Below are 15,604 nucleotides of genomic sequence, written 5' to 3' on the forward strand. Positions count from 1 at the left end.
TATTAAAAAGATATTTAAAAATAAAGAAAGGACTATTTATTATCATTAAAGTATTAAGATTATTATAACAATAGATCTTTTGTTTTATTATTCCAGTGAGCATTAGCCTTTATTGTTCTTCTTGGTAAAATTGTATTTACCTGGAACTAAAAGCCTTGGGTTTTATCTTAGCCAAAGAATGTGTGTTTAGCCGAGAATGTAGTTAGGGGAAATGCTTAAGGAATTGTCAATGCAATGTTCTTTTAGCTCTTAAGCAATCCATATCCTGCTAAAATGTTTGTCTTTTTTCCCCCCCTTTTCTGGTTGCTGTTCCAGGTCCCTTATTTCGCGTGAATCTTTGGCGTCCTCGACTTTGAGTCTGACTGAAAGTCAGTCGGCCTTGAGTGTGAAACAGGAATGGTCTCACGGCTACAGGGCTCTTCCTTCGCTCTCCTCCAACCACGGCTCTCAGAATGGAATTGATCTAGGGGACCTCCTTAGCCTTCCTCCTGGGACAGCGATGTCCAGCAACAGTGTCTCTAATTCATTGCCATCCTACCTTTTCGGGATGGAAAACAGCCACTCTCCATACCCTAGTACCCGGCACTCTTCGGCCAGGTCCCACTCAGCTCGTTCCAAGAAGAGAGCGCTGTCCTTGTCCCCGCTATCCGATGGCATTGGGATAGACTTCAATACCATCATCCGCACCTCACCCACGTCCTTGGTCGCCTACATCAATGGGTCAAGGGCTTCCCCCGCCAACATGTCCCCACAACCTGAAGTCTATGGGCATTTCCTAGGGGTGCGCGGCAGCTGTATTCCCCAGTCGTGCTCGGTGCCAAGTAGCCAGAAGGGTGTGCGCGTGGCCAGCGGCGGCCTGGCTCTCCCCGCCTACGGCGAGGACGGCGCACCGGAGTACGAGCGCATGCAGCAGCTGGAGCACGGCGGCCTCCAGCCCGGCCTGGTCAACAACATGGTGGTGCAGCACGGCCTGCCGGACCCCGACAGCCAGCCGGCCAGCCTGCTGAAGACTGAGCGTTTGGATGATTTTCCGGGCGGTGCCCTGGACCTGCCCCCGGCCCCACCTCTGCCACCTCTGCCACCGCCCCCCCAAGGCCCCCCGCCCCCCTACCACGCCCACCCACATCTGCATCACCCAGAGCTGGCCCACCACGCCCAGCCGCTGGCCTTGCCTCAGGCCACCCTGGAGGAGGACGGGGAGGTGGATGACGTAGGGGGCAAGCACTGCTGTCGCTGGATCGACTGCAGCGCCTTGTATGACCAGCAGGAGGAACTAGTGCGGCACATAGAGAAGGTTCACATAGACCAGCGCAAAGGGGAAGACTTCACGTGCTTCTGGGCCGGTTGTCCCCGAAGGTACAAGCCTTTCAATGCCCGCTATAAACTGCTGATCCACATGAGAGTCCACTCCGGGGAGAAGCCCAACAAGTGTTCGGTGAGTCTCCTAGGGCCCAAAGCAGTTCACTAAAGGTGCATGTGGTTTTCCAAATGTGACCACAAGTCAGGGAACATTTTCTTTTGTGGAGTTTTGGATGCAGGGAGTCTAGGTATCCATGAGATTTGACTCCTCTACAGCCTGAGGAAGGGGAAGATTTCTTTAATTATTAGTGGCTGGAGTATCTCTCTACTTCTAGATTCTCTTCTGCAAATATACATAATCAGGGGAGGTTCATTTGCCACCATGTCCAAAATCTTGGAAAATTGATTCCTACCAGGCACCAACTTGAAGTTGCTGAAAAGTGGAGGCAGAGGAACACACACCGCACCACCACCAAACTTTTAACTGTTTTCCAAAGTAAATATTCAGTGATTTTCCCCTTCCCTCCAATAACTAGGCGAGCATTGGGGTTAAAGGGGTGGTTCTGATATTTGGAGAGGAACTCACACTTAGCAACTTGGCTAGTAAAAATGTTGCTGCATACACCCACATGCCTGCACACTGCAAACTCCAGGATTGTAAGACTAGTTAATGCTTTATAGCCAGCATGAAAATACTCAGGGATACCACAGGAGCAGAATCTTACAGGATCTCACTGAATTTTAAGGAGAAGGAATTTGGTGGAAATCTATAATGAGAAGGAACCCAGAGGGGACTGTGCCTTTGAAGGAAGTGGGCATGGTGTCTCCTTCCCCCTGCCTCCACCTTTCATAACATCAATCCTAGAACTATCTCTGTTTCTTGGTAAAATTTACTGTTTTTGAATAATACGATTTTTAAATGATTGCATGACCATTTTGCACCTAACAGAAACCCTCAGGGTTTACAAGCAAGACATCACCCTTGGGATCCCAGGGCAGGTTTGCACAATCTCAGACAGCTCACTTAACTCTTGAAAAAGAAGAGCATGTGTTTTACATTAGTTTAGATGGACAGAAATATTTGTTTGAGAGTTAAAATCTGAGAATTGTAGATATTCCTTGGATATTGAATATGCTACAGGTCACTAAATGTGTAAAATATATAAACCATGTTGAAAAGGAACTTATTTATCTTGATGATAAAGAATCTGAGCCATGTTTATGGTTGATTGTAGATTAGCTAAGTTGTCTGATTCATGTAAAAGTAAACAAACATGATAGTTGTAAGACAAGTATTAGAAGCACTTTTTCACCATCCATTAGGTATTTTTGAAAGAGTTTTAAGAATTTCTTGAGGAATGAAATTGCATTTCTTGTCATCACATTATGCCCCATGTTGTGATTTTCCTTAAGGAAAACCTAAAGCTGATACGTTGTGAGAATGCCAGGTTATATGAGTGAAAGGAATCGTTACATTCCAGCCAGCAAAACCTTACTCTGTCGGTAAGGTTCTGCACTAAAAATGCAAGAAAGAGACAAGCAATTGAAGGCAATTCTTTTTACTCTGTTTGGAACACACCAGCCTATTGCAGGCAAGAAAGATATTCAGTCTCTGAAGGAAAACAGTCCAACCTTTTAGTTCTGACTAATCCTGGCTGAAAATAGTTTGTTGGATTTGGCTTTACTGAAATAAACATAATGGTTTGAATTATCCAAAAAATATTTTTTGCATTGCAAAATTAATTTTTGTGCAATAGGATTTCCTCATTTCCCTACTACTCTCAGATTTTGAAAAGGCATATAACTTTATAAAGTTGACTTTCACTAAAGTGTATTATGACTTAAGAATAGAAATACTTCAGTGAAAGAATAAGCTGAGAAGTGAATGTTTGCAGACCTCTCCATAGGTATTATTCAGGGTGGGAATGGGAAGCGATTTCTGTCTCCCCTAGTCTGCCTACTCCCCACTTCTATATGGAATCTTAGCAAAATTTTGATTGCTAGGTTTAATAGCATATCAAATCTAGAATCATAAAGCATTAGATTACACATTATAGTGCAAATGTATTTGTACAAAACAGGGTTTCTTAGGGGCTGACTAATGCTGCAGTTCTCATCTTGGGACTATATATTTTTAGCAGGAAGACATACATTTTCATATAAAACATACATATCATGAGCATTGTGTCTTTGGAAAACTTAATGTTGCTACACGTCATCTGCTTGATTAATACAGTTAAAGCTAACTGCAGCAAATAATGTTGCTGTCAAAGTTCAGCAGTCCTTTCAAATTGTAGTCCACAGAGAGAAGACATGGGCTTAAAGTGGTTGTCCATCTGAAAGAGATGCATTTTTCTCCCTTTTGCAAAACCAGTCCATACACTTTTGGAATCCAGATGCAAAGAACTGTTAAAACTGAAATGTTTCATCTCCCACTTCTTTGGAAGCTGATGGTAGTTGATTCAAAGCTCAAGATCCTTGCCAAGTAAAATGACCACATTCTTTTGGAGACATGAAGTGATCTTTGGGTTTTTGTGGCTGTGTCACATGCTGCAAAGGCTAGGAGCAATTTAAATTATAAGACCCAGTCCACTTTTGTTTTATGTATGTTTAACTGCTGTTAATTTTCTGTGGACCATAGTTAGGGTTAGTCATCATTTTCAGTCACTTAGCTTATTGACCTAAGAAAGATGTGATGACCCAATTGTGTTCAGTGACCATGACTACAGGCAGCACAATGAGCTTCTGAAAGTCATGGTAAAAGTAGGGTGTGTGAAAGGGCTATTCAGTGACAGCTTACAGTAAGAGGCTACCACTGGTGTCCTCCCTTGACGCCAAATTCCTTTCATGCATGGGAGAATGCATTCTCAGAATCTATGACTGTAACTCCTCAGCCTTACCCAGAACTCTGGGATTCAGATCACTCAGGATTCTAGGTGGCAGAACTGGGGGAGGATTGTTAATTTATTATTTGGTTAACTTACTGGAAGAAGAAAATGGTTTCTTTTCTGTTTCCCACCCAAACAACTTCATCCTTCTGTAGATCTCGTTCTCATTGCTTCTGTGGAAAGCCAAACCAGCTGCTCTCTTCCTAGTCTTGGCCTTGATTACAGAGATATTCCCAGCCAATGGCAAAGACCTTGAGAAATAAAGGCCTTAGCAGGCAGACAGACCTCAGTGAAATCAGAAACTGAGATATGGCAATATTATATTAAAAATTCCTGAGTCCATTCACTTCTGTCTACTAATAAAGCAATTTGCAGGTGCCTCAACATTGATGAATCTCAGAATTATCAAAACTTTTGAGCATTCCCAGGTATAACTTTGCTGAATTCTGTTACATTTTTTTCTGAGATAAGATTTCAAATTCTCAAGTCAGAGTAAATAATGGAGCCTTAGAATTATTTTCTTTTCCAAATCCTTGTTTTGTGTTCCTAAAAGGACGACATAAAGTATAACTCTGAACTATAGATGTACACTCAGCATCCCTAACAGTAGCCATAGTCATCGTTCTAACAGAGTGCATACTGAGAATGTTTTTGCCATAGATCTTTTTGTCATTAAGTTGAAGAATGTGCAACACCTGGGTAGCGTTCCCAGGGAGGTGTGTTCTAAATGAGATCAGGCACGCTCTGTCTGCCAGTACTTCTCATGAGAAAGCCTATCTGATCAGAGCAGAGTGAGCAGAGGGACAGAATTCTCTTGCCAGGATCAGAAACACTGAGGGCTTGCCTTGGTGCACAATAGAAAGCAGTTGTGCTGGAGGTTAGGGAGTGTTAATAAGGGAATTAGGAGGAATGAGGGTCGCCACTTAAATTTTGCTTATTTTTCCTGGATGAATTTTATCCAATAGCAAAAAGGAATTTTGCAAAACTTTTACCCACCCACAGATTTTCACGAAAATGTCACTGACCAAAGACAGCTTTGAATTTTGTATGAATTGACTCATTTCTCCACAGGCATTTTGCCTGGCAAAATCCAGAGTATTTGCTTTGGCTTGAATATTGGGCCATTTGCTTTTTAAGTAACATTGGATTATGGAATACAAGAAAATAAATACAGAGCTGGGGCCATGTCCCCATTCCTCTTTTATGGCCTGATTTATGGGTTCATGGGCCAGCTTTAGCCATGTAAGACATTTCTTGAGGAAAAGTAAATTCATTGTAAAATGTAGAAGGATGTTTTTTCCACATCCTTTATTTTATTATTTTGATGAGACTTGGCATTGATGTGATGACCACAATTATATGACTAGAAGAGACCTCAGGAAAGTATCACCTAAGCATAACTGTTAGTTACCACTCTACTACCCTCATATTGGCAACAATTAATAAATTCTCATAATGTCAAGTATTGGAGGGTATGGAGAAGGCACTGCTTTAACATTGCTAGTAAAAGTAAATTAATGTGACCACTTTGGAAAAAATTTGGGAATATGTAGCAAACACGAAGATGAGCATATTCAACAAAACCATATCTGAGTGTCTGCTCTAGAGCAACTCTTGCATATGGTGACAAGGAGACATGCAAAAAGGTGTTTATTGCACCTTTGTTATTTAAAAAAATATAAATAACCTATCTGTCCATAGATAAGGTAAATCAATAAACTATGTTTTATCCCTAAAGAAATAGTATAAGGGAATTTAAAATTAATGAACTGTATATAAATCAGTATATCTATAGGTAGACAACATGGATAGATAACAATGTTGAATGAAAAAATTAAATGCAAAATGATATATATAGTATAATACAATTTATGTACATTTAAACACATGCTAACTATTTTATAGTTGTTGTAGATACTTAATTAGTTGGTTAAACAGTAAAATCATGTGGGCAGGATAATCAGTAATCTTAAGATAGTGGATAATTCTAGGGAGAAAAGAAATAGGAAGATATAGGATGTAGGGATTTTGCTTTATCTTTTTTCCAAAGATGGAGAGAAATGAAACAAATATGGCAAAATACTACTTTTTTTTTAGCTTGGTGGTGGTGATATAGGTGTCATGGGTATCATACTATTTTCTATGCTTTACTACCTGTTTGAAATATTTCATAACTGTAAGTATATATTTTTTCTAAGAATAAAAGAAAATCAATGAGTATAACATTCCAGTTCCCTTCCACACATGTACTATTTTTTCAGATGAGGAGAACAAAGCATAGGGAAATTAAGTGATTTTTCCAAGACTAGAAAGTTGTTTTTCTGTTGCCCATTTAGTGCCTCCAAGGTGATGGTTTTCCAACTTGGCTGACATTGAAATCACCTGAAGAGCTTTATAAAGTACCCATACCTGGGTCCCACCCCCAGAGTCTGTGATGTAACTGGTGATTCTAACATGCAGTCAAGGTGAGAACCAGTGCCCTAAAAGCTTCCACGTTCTGACGTAGAACTCTAGATAGATGAAAACCTACCCTGTCATTTCACTTAAGGTGTAGGGAGGCAGTGTTCAGTAGCAAGTACGTCTTCATTATCATTAATGTCCTGACAATGATTAGGGTAATTTTGTGCTCCCTTGGTACAAAATTCAAGGGAGCACAAAATTCAAGACAAGAGATAAGATAATAGAGCAACTCTGGTAGTGACAGAAGGCTTTCAACTGAGTGAGTGTCCATTCAGATTCAGAGTACTCTTTCTCTGCAACTGATGGTCAGTTAAAGGTTGAGATGAGACTGTTGAGCAATGAATATCATCTCCACCTCCTTGCCTTCCTGAATTAAAAGTGGAACTGACAAATCTGTCACACTGTCCCCATTTTTAAAGGTAAGAATAGAGTGTTCTCCCTTCCAACTACAATTCAGCCTTTCTGCTTTTAATGTAAAATGATCTTCAAAACATTTTTGCTACTATGGATATTTCTGAAGAGTTGGTAAATTACCAAAATATTGAATTTTCCCTTTTATCAAATCTGCCTGATATGATTAAATAAATAAAATTAACATTAATATCCTCTTTGTCTCTTGAGGCTGAAACACCACCAGTGAAACATCTGGTAAAGATCAGAGAGAGTGTAGCTTCCAAATCGCATCCCACAAGGCATCAGTCTGTCAAATATTTAATGCAAACTGAATGATTTTAAAAAATACATCTAAATCACAAGATTTTTTCCCCAATCATTTTATATAAGAAAGAGATACTGGCATATTTATCTGTGTATATACATGGCCAACATACTGTAGACATATATATGTCACCATAAATTATAAACCCGTTAGTATAGGTAAAAGCAAAACCACAGAAATTCCCATCAGATGGGGCACTGACCACAGTTTATAAGGTGTCTGTCAAATCGGATTTCACATCTGAAAACACAGTTTAGAAACCTTCCATTTGGTAGTGGTTTAATTTTATTTCCCTTTAGAAGGCATTTAATCCACTTTACCTGAGGAGCTGGCCTTTCATGAACTTTGTCCTGGAAATAAATTCATAACAGATTTGGGCAAATGTTTCAAAGCAAATCATGGTATGTTTCTTTGCCCTGTGATTCTAGGATTAATGAAAAACAATAATAGATAATGAGAGAAACGCTAAGAGGTTAAATATTTGAGCATTTATCCTTATTAATCAAAATCATTAACTACATGATAGTTAATATTCCTTTTAGTTCGGATTTGTTTTGTGGTTTTTCTCTAATTTCATGTCCAGAAATTATGTTTGTAACATTGGAAAAAATTAGGTAAATCTTTTTCATAAGTAATCTGATTAAGGAAATGTGTTTCAGACCTTTTGAGGTCTGTTCATATGTAGATTTAAAACTGTATTTTCTTAGTTCATTCAGCTTACACTGGTGTGGAAAATTAATTTGACAATTTATTAGAAATGTCTTTTGTGACTTTTGGAATATTTCTTGATTACCTTTGCTATGAGTGGTCATGTTGACATCTTCCAGTCCAAATAGAATTTGAGTATGTAGAGTAAAAGACCAAACACATTAATTTTTTTCAAAAAAGAGGTAGTCTGATTCGCTTTAATCTTTCAGAAGTATTTTTTTCAAGCTCTGGGTAGAATTATGTGGAAAAGAGATTTTTTTTTTTTTTTTTTTTTTTTACAGGCAGATTCATTAGTTTCTACTGTAATTATTGAGTCAGGGCTTCTAAATTATCAAGAAGACAATGAATGTTGTAACTGCAGGCAGTGGATGTGTGGTTGGTAAATAGAACCTGGGCAAGCAGGCTCAATTCTGCATCTGCTTCAACTATGGGCAGCCTCATCCAAAAGGAAGACCAGCATCTTCACTCATGTGGGAGGTTGGTGTAGACAGGAATTTGGTGAGAAAATGGAATGAAACCTGTGTTTCTTATTTTGCAGCACAGTATTTATTTTTATTTTCTTGGGATACAGATACCGGACTTGAGTAGGGAGAATAACTAATACTTCTGAATTTTGAAGAATTAAAAAATGAGTTATTTGAAAAGTTATTGAGAAACTGGAAAATGAGATGACCTAATTCTGGGCAGGCAGGGGCAATGTGCATGAGTAATTACATGGTGCTTCAAACTTAGAATGAGCATACAATTTATTATTCAAATTGAGACACTCTTGAGAGTGAAAGGGGTTCTCTTTCCCTAGAATATTAGTGTAAACCAGGCTTGTCCTGGAAAAACCAGGATGTATAGATGTATACTACCCAAATAGTATACACATTGATGGTCACCCAATCAGCGCATGCTCATTCATTCATTTGATCAACGCATGCTTATTCATTCATTTGGTCTCTGAGTACAAGCCACGTGCCATATCCTGTCCTGGAATCTGGGGGTGGGTGGATATAGAAATAAATGGGACATTCCCTCAAGGAGCTTGCAGTCTTCTAGGGGTGACAGCTGTGTAAGTAGTTATTTACATAGTAATGAAACAAGGGCTATGATGCAGGTCTATGCAAATTGTTTTAATGGAAAAACAGAGGAAGAAGCTTCCAACTATGTAGAATCTGGGCAAGCTTCTTAGAGCTGACTGCATCTTGAAAGAAGACTAATTCTTGCAGAGAAGGGGAAGGAGGCTATTCAAGTGGAGCACCATAATGTATGATAACACAGGGGTGTGTGAAAGAGTCCTGGAAAGAAACAATCCCCAGGAAGTTTGACGGTCCAAGACTAGGTAGGAGGGGGAGGGAGGCTGGAAATTTACCTTGGGTCAATAACAAGGTATTTTTACTATTAAATAGGGATAATGTTTTGAAATTAGAAAGAATTACACACCTAGTTAATACAAATTCAAATTCAGTTAAAACAAACCAAAAAAAACTTCGGAGGCAATATCACTGAGGTAGCAAGCACTGCACTTTAGTGCGTGTGAAATGAAACTTTGACTTCCCCAAACCATCTCATTGTCTTAAAGTTTATAGTTTCATTCTTCATTAAAACATATCTCTTGGCAGCTATCATGTGAAACACAGATTTTTCATGTGCCAAGTGATCAGCCAGGGAAACACATAAATGGAGACAAACGTAAAAGCATTTTCTATGATGGGCTTTAAAGAAAAAAATTAAGAACCTGAGGAAGACTAGAGACCAAAAGCTGTTTGATAGTTATGTTGAGTGACTTAAGATATGGACAGAGGCTGCATACATTATCCTGTGTGTGAGTAGTCTTTCATTTGTTAAACATTTCCTTTTATAATCTGTGAAGAGAGTGAAGTACCATTTAGCAAAGGTTGGACTGGTGCTCGTCATACTGAGCTTGTCAGCCCTTCCCAGACGTACCCCTGACTGCTAAGGTTTGCATTGGAATTTTTTTGTGCTCAGATTGAATTAATACACAGCAGAGCTAAATGTTTGACATGATTAGAGGAGTGCACATTAAATCAGTTCTCATCAAAATGGCACTGATTCCTGGACATTCACTCCACAACACCCTAGGGCCACATGCCTCTCTAGATTGGGGAAGACAGAGTGAGAGGAAAGCCTGGCCTTTTGTTACTTGAGCTTCCTGCTCTTGTAGCATTCACTGTATCTGGGGTTTGAGCCTCCCAATGTGGGGCCATTTGCCTATGTGAACAGAGAGCATAGCCAGGAGATAACATCAGTAGACATCAGTGTTCAGAGTGTTCAGAGAGGGCATCTGATTGGTCTCTTTCTTAAAATTTATGAGGCAGCGTTTCAGGCTTGTATTTCTAGAACAGTTTCCTTTCTGTGTTTTAGAATGTTTATTTGAGAATGCTTTAATTTGTAAGCTGGGGCATGGATTTGGGGCCTGATAAGCCCATCCTTTGATGAGAAATATTGCTACAACTAAACTCTTTCTCTTCTGCCACTCCCTTCTCCCATTTCCAGTCACAGTTTCTAGCGTGAAACCACCAAATGATGCTTTGTTAGCCAGGAGAGTGGACTTGGGGGTTGGAGAGCTGTTGTAATGAAGGTAAAGTGGGGGACCCCACTTTAAACAAAATTTTGAAATGGAAATTTGTTTTCCATTACATTTTTAGTGACTCCTACTGTCTCAGAATTCCCATGCTGCCTCACAGCCCCTTGCTTTTGCTCCTTATGTTTTCCTTCCATCTATTCGAGGCTTGCTTTTGGGAAAGAACTTCAGCAAAGATAAAATTCATACATATAAATGGTGAATGGCTAAGAAAAGATTCAGGCCCTCCCAGGGATAGTTACTATTTTTACTAGGAAGAAAGTGTTAAACCTCTCTCTTAGAAATTCCTTCAGGGAAGCAGAAGAGGAAAGAAAATTAACATGTTACAAATTCTGAGCTACTAGATTACTTTAATCCTCATTTATAGCCCTCAGAGTGAAGTAATTTGTGGAGTTTGAGACTTATATTCTCTTCTTTTTACTATATACTCAGATCTTTATTCACCTTTGAGTCCTACCCATAGCGCCTGGATCAATGATTAGATTAACATGTAGTAGCTCTCAAATATATATACGTATCTATCTATTTAACAATCAGTTTTATCTGCTGTCAATATCTGTGCATATATGTGTATGTGTAGGTATATATATTCTTGGAGCTAGGTGATAGATACATGGAGGTTCATTATTCTGTTGTTTCTGCTTGTGTGAAGATTTGAAATTTTCTGTAATAAAAAGTTTAAAAATAAATAAGTAAATAAGTTTCTGAGTTAGTTTACAGGAAAGGACAGTTTGTTCTCTCTAACACCTCAGAAAATATTGCCAGCCGTTTTTTTTTCCTGTGTTCTGATCTGAAAGCTAATTAATTTTTCCATTGCTCTTGTAGGTCTCTGAAATAACTCTGCTTAAAAATGAGATGAGAGATAGCTCTTAGGCAATAGCATGACATTTGAAAAGGGAAATGATATAACAAGGAAGCGTTATTGGAATATACGTTGATAATCTAACTTCTGTAACAGACTGCCCCACATCTCAGTGACTTGGTATAATTAAAGTTCATTTCTTACTCATATTCTAATACAACTTGCTCCTTGTGAGTATACAATTTTCGCAGGATCCTTCAATCTCATGGCTCTGCAGTCTGAGTCTAGGGGGAAAAATATTGAAGATTGTGCAGAAGGTTTTAGGAGCTGGGTCTGCAAGAGACACACTTCACTTCTTCTTGCATTGGCTGGAACTCAATCACATGACCCCACTAGCTGCAAGGGAGGTTTGGAAAGTGTGGTCTTTATGTGTGCACAGGAGGACATTAAACACATCTGTAGCAGGGAACTAGACGTCCCTCTCCTGCCTCTCCCCTGACTTATCCTGGTTCTCTGTATCCTCTTGAAAAGAGGAAACATTCAAGTTTTGATTTTTGAGTTTTTCATGAGTGGCCACCCTGTCTCATCAAAGTGGTTTTGTTAAAGACCATTTCTTTTTTCTTATCAGTGCTGACTTCTGTAACTTGCTTTTCAACTTACTAAATCTTTCCCAGCCTAACCATTTTTTTTCTTATTTACTCTCCAAGGATTCCATTGCCGTATAGTCACCACTGCTGGGAAAACTTTTGTTATCTCAAGTGAGTTACTCAGTTTTTCCCACCTTGTCCAAATTATATGTTCTTGGTGCATAATTCCCCTGCTCATCATCTCTTTAAGTCATAAGGATGTGTGATGTCTTCATGTCCCACAGGCACTCACCCTTGAGGGAGATCTGCTCATTATCAAGGGCAAGGTCATAAATGAATCACAGAGAGATCCACCATTGTGAACAGAAATGTGGTGTGAAGGGCTGTTTTACTAAGACCCTGAAACACAATATTCCCCATCTGTTCATAAAAGTAACTTATTTGACACACACAGTGTGGTCATAAATGCTCTTCTATTCTCTCAATGCTTGCTTTTGGTCATGAACTGGCACACACAAAAGGAAAAAATGACAATGTGCCTCTATGGACACTTTTGGTCCATTTCCATAAATATATTCAAACAAAATGAAATGGCCTGGCTCTTTGTAATGTATTCTTTAGTGTGTTTAAGCTTGCAAAATTACCCCCAAGGATGACAAATTGTAAACATCATGCAATACCACAGCCCTGGTTCAAGGCCTGTCTCAGTGTTCTGCCGACATTCACCCTTCCTAGAAACGTTTAAAGTGTTTTAGGAAAGTGAAGCTAGGCAAACAAGCTTATCAGGAACGACAATAAAAAAAAATCATTGATTCTAATTAGGAGGCGTCACACAGACAGAAACAAAGCTGCTTTTGTGTAGTGGAAAGTCTACCTGTTCTCTGAAACACATGGAGCGCTTTCCAGCGGCTTTAGATAATCAAGCTGACAGTTTCAGGGCCCTGACCTTTTGGCCTATCTCAAGCTGCACTTGTCGAAACTTGTTGAAGGTGTTGGTCGGAGGTGTGCTGGAATATAAGTTGTTATAAAGGTGACAATGAGACAGGTGCTGTTTTTTTTTCTGAAAAGTCCAAACTACATCATAAATTGAGGTGGGGAGTATTCAGGTTTCTGAAGCAAGGACTGAGTTTAGAGCGATTATCTTCAGTCGTCCCTGTAGCAAGTATTTCCCCCAACAGCCCAGAGCATTGATGCACTGCTGGTGAGGACTCCAGCAACTCTGGCTGTCTGGGTCAGTCTGATCCTGCTCCATTGTGTGTCCCAGGAAGACCAGCTTTCGATTGTAACCCTGGTTTTGTGCTATGCCCATGAAGTGGGGTCTTTGTGATGGAACTAGGCAAGGAAGGAGCTGTATAATCAGAGCAAATAATGGAGAAATCACTCTAATTGCTCAACTCCATTGAGGTAGTAAATCAAAATCAACATCTGTGTCGCTGTCACTTTTCTTGAATTCAGAACTTCAGAAAAATGAATTTCACTAGAGCATAGGGTCAGGAACATAGATCTTGGTAAATCAATGGGCAATTTAATTCAAAATTAAGAGTACATATTGACCATCTGCAGTGTCAATGATTTAGTTTCAAGGAGGAGTTTCATAAAAGGCATTTTTGTTGCCTGATTGTGTACTTCCTCCAAAGACTGGCTTGCTAATCACCACCAGTGAGTAATAGGGGTTGCCCCCCACCAACGAAGAAGCCCATTGCGTTCTGAAGGAACAGTGCTGCCAAATGGCTTGACAGGCTTCTGCTGCACTTGTCAAACAGTTGTGCCTGGGAGTGAAATTTTGAAGTTGGATTCTCACTTCACCGAGATTAGAATAGGTTTGATTGAAGGTGTCTACAATGAGGGGACAGTATTTAAAATTCTTAAATACAGAATCCATGCATTTCTAAAAAACATTGTACTGACCATTTCTAAGTTATTTTGTTTCCTCCTTCTTTTTTCCTAACATACGTATTATATAAAATCCAAAAGAGAATAATATGAAAGCAAAGCATCATAATATGGAAAAGATTATAACGTTATTTTTAACTTTTGTTTTATAAATTTTGTTTCAATTGAAATTTTTTTGATATTTAAATATTTGGTTTATGTTTACATTTTAATACTGAGTCATTCATCTAATTATGGGTGTACATGCTCTCTATGGTATCTAAAAGTGACCCTTAGGTGTGTGACAGAAAGAGAAATCACTGATGAATATCTCTATTTCACTCATTCAACTATTTATTGAGCAACTGTTTCATGCCAATCACTCTTCTAGGCCCTGGGATATAGCAGTGAACAGTTCAGACCCCAAACTCCCTGTCTTCTTGGAGCTTACACTCTAGAAGACAAGACAGTAAATAATGCAGATACCTGGGGGAAGAAAGTTTCAGACAGAGAGAACAGCAAGTGCACAGGTTTTGAGGCAATAGTGTTGCCCTGGTGTGTTCTAGAAACATCAAGGAGTCTGGAGTAGCTGGAGAGAGGTGAACAAGGATGAAAGGGAAAAGGAATTCAGGGACAAAAATGATTGGACAAAAAGGATTCTAGATTGTTTAGGATGGATAGTTTTGAGTGAGAGGATCTGGTTTATGTTTTAATATAATCACTGAGTGCTGTGTATAGAGTATATTGAAGAGGAACAAAGAATAGAAGCACGAAGACCAAGCCTCCATGACTAGGATCGTTGCAGTAGTCTTCTCTCTGGTCTTCCTGCTCATGTTCAGTGGTGGAAGTTGAGATAATTAACTGGGTTCTGGCTATATAAACATAGCCAGCCCTTACAGGATTTCCTAATGGATAGGATATGAGATGTGGGAGATGGAAGTGTCAGGGGTGACTCCAAGGTTTGGTTTGCATATGTGAAAGGATGGCAGTTACCTTTAACTGAGATGGGGTTGATTGTGGGGGTTTTGGGGAGGAAACAGAGAATTTGATTTTAGACTTAAGTTTCAGGAGCCAGGAGCCTGTGATGAGTCCCAGGGTGAGTCTAGAGATCAGGGAAGTCTAGACTGATACAATTTGGAGGTCACCTGTGTAGGTAGTATTCAGGGTTATGAGATTGGCTGATCTGATTGAAAGTGAAGTAAGAAATAGAGTCATGAAAAAAATTGGTATCTGTACTCCCGAATTCTATGAGGGGTGGGTGAAAGGAGAGATGAGTAGTAGAGTGAAGTCCTCTTTACCAAACAGCTTGTATCTCTTTTGTCCTGCTTTGTTGGTGTTGTCCTGATTGTACTTCCCATGTATCTAGGAGAATTTCACGGTGCCATTGGAGAGAAAAAGATGGGGTTGAAGAGGTTGTTTCAAGTTGGACTGCCGTTGATATATCAGTATTTGTCTCCAGACCAGAAGATAGGCAGACAGAAAATGAGGACATACTTTAAGAGAAAAAAACAGGTTTCTACCATCATAGTCTTATGCCTTTGAAATTGGGAGGTCATTAATAACAAGATCAATGTATCTTAGTTCATACAAAACTTAACAGTGTGTAAGCACTTAAGAAATCGTCTTAAGTCTGTTCTACCACTGGGGTGACACTGAAATGACATGGAGTCTAGGAACAGA

General features: G+C 39.4%; 1 protein-coding gene across 7 annotated transcripts in view; it reads left to right on the plus strand.

Moving 5' to 3' along the window:
* The window catches only part of GLIS3 (GLIS family zinc finger 3), a 499,691-nt gene that overhangs the window by 212,060 nt on the left and 272,027 nt on the right, over positions 1-15,604 (plus strand). For all 7 annotated transcript variants that reach the window (XM_032477747.1, XM_032477748.1, XM_032477749.1 and 4 more), the window contains one exon: positions 316-1,435. In XM_032477747.1, the coding sequence (XP_032333638.1) occupies positions 316-1,435 (1,120 nt within the window). The remainder of the gene's footprint in view (positions 1-315; positions 1,436-15,604) is intronic.

Source organism: Camelus ferus, chromosome 4 (assembly GCF_009834535.1).
Source record: "Camelus ferus isolate YT-003-E chromosome 4, BCGSAC_Cfer_1.0, whole genome shotgun sequence".
In the NCBI taxonomy this organism is placed as follows: Eukaryota; Metazoa; Chordata; class Mammalia; order Artiodactyla; family Camelidae; genus Camelus; species Camelus ferus.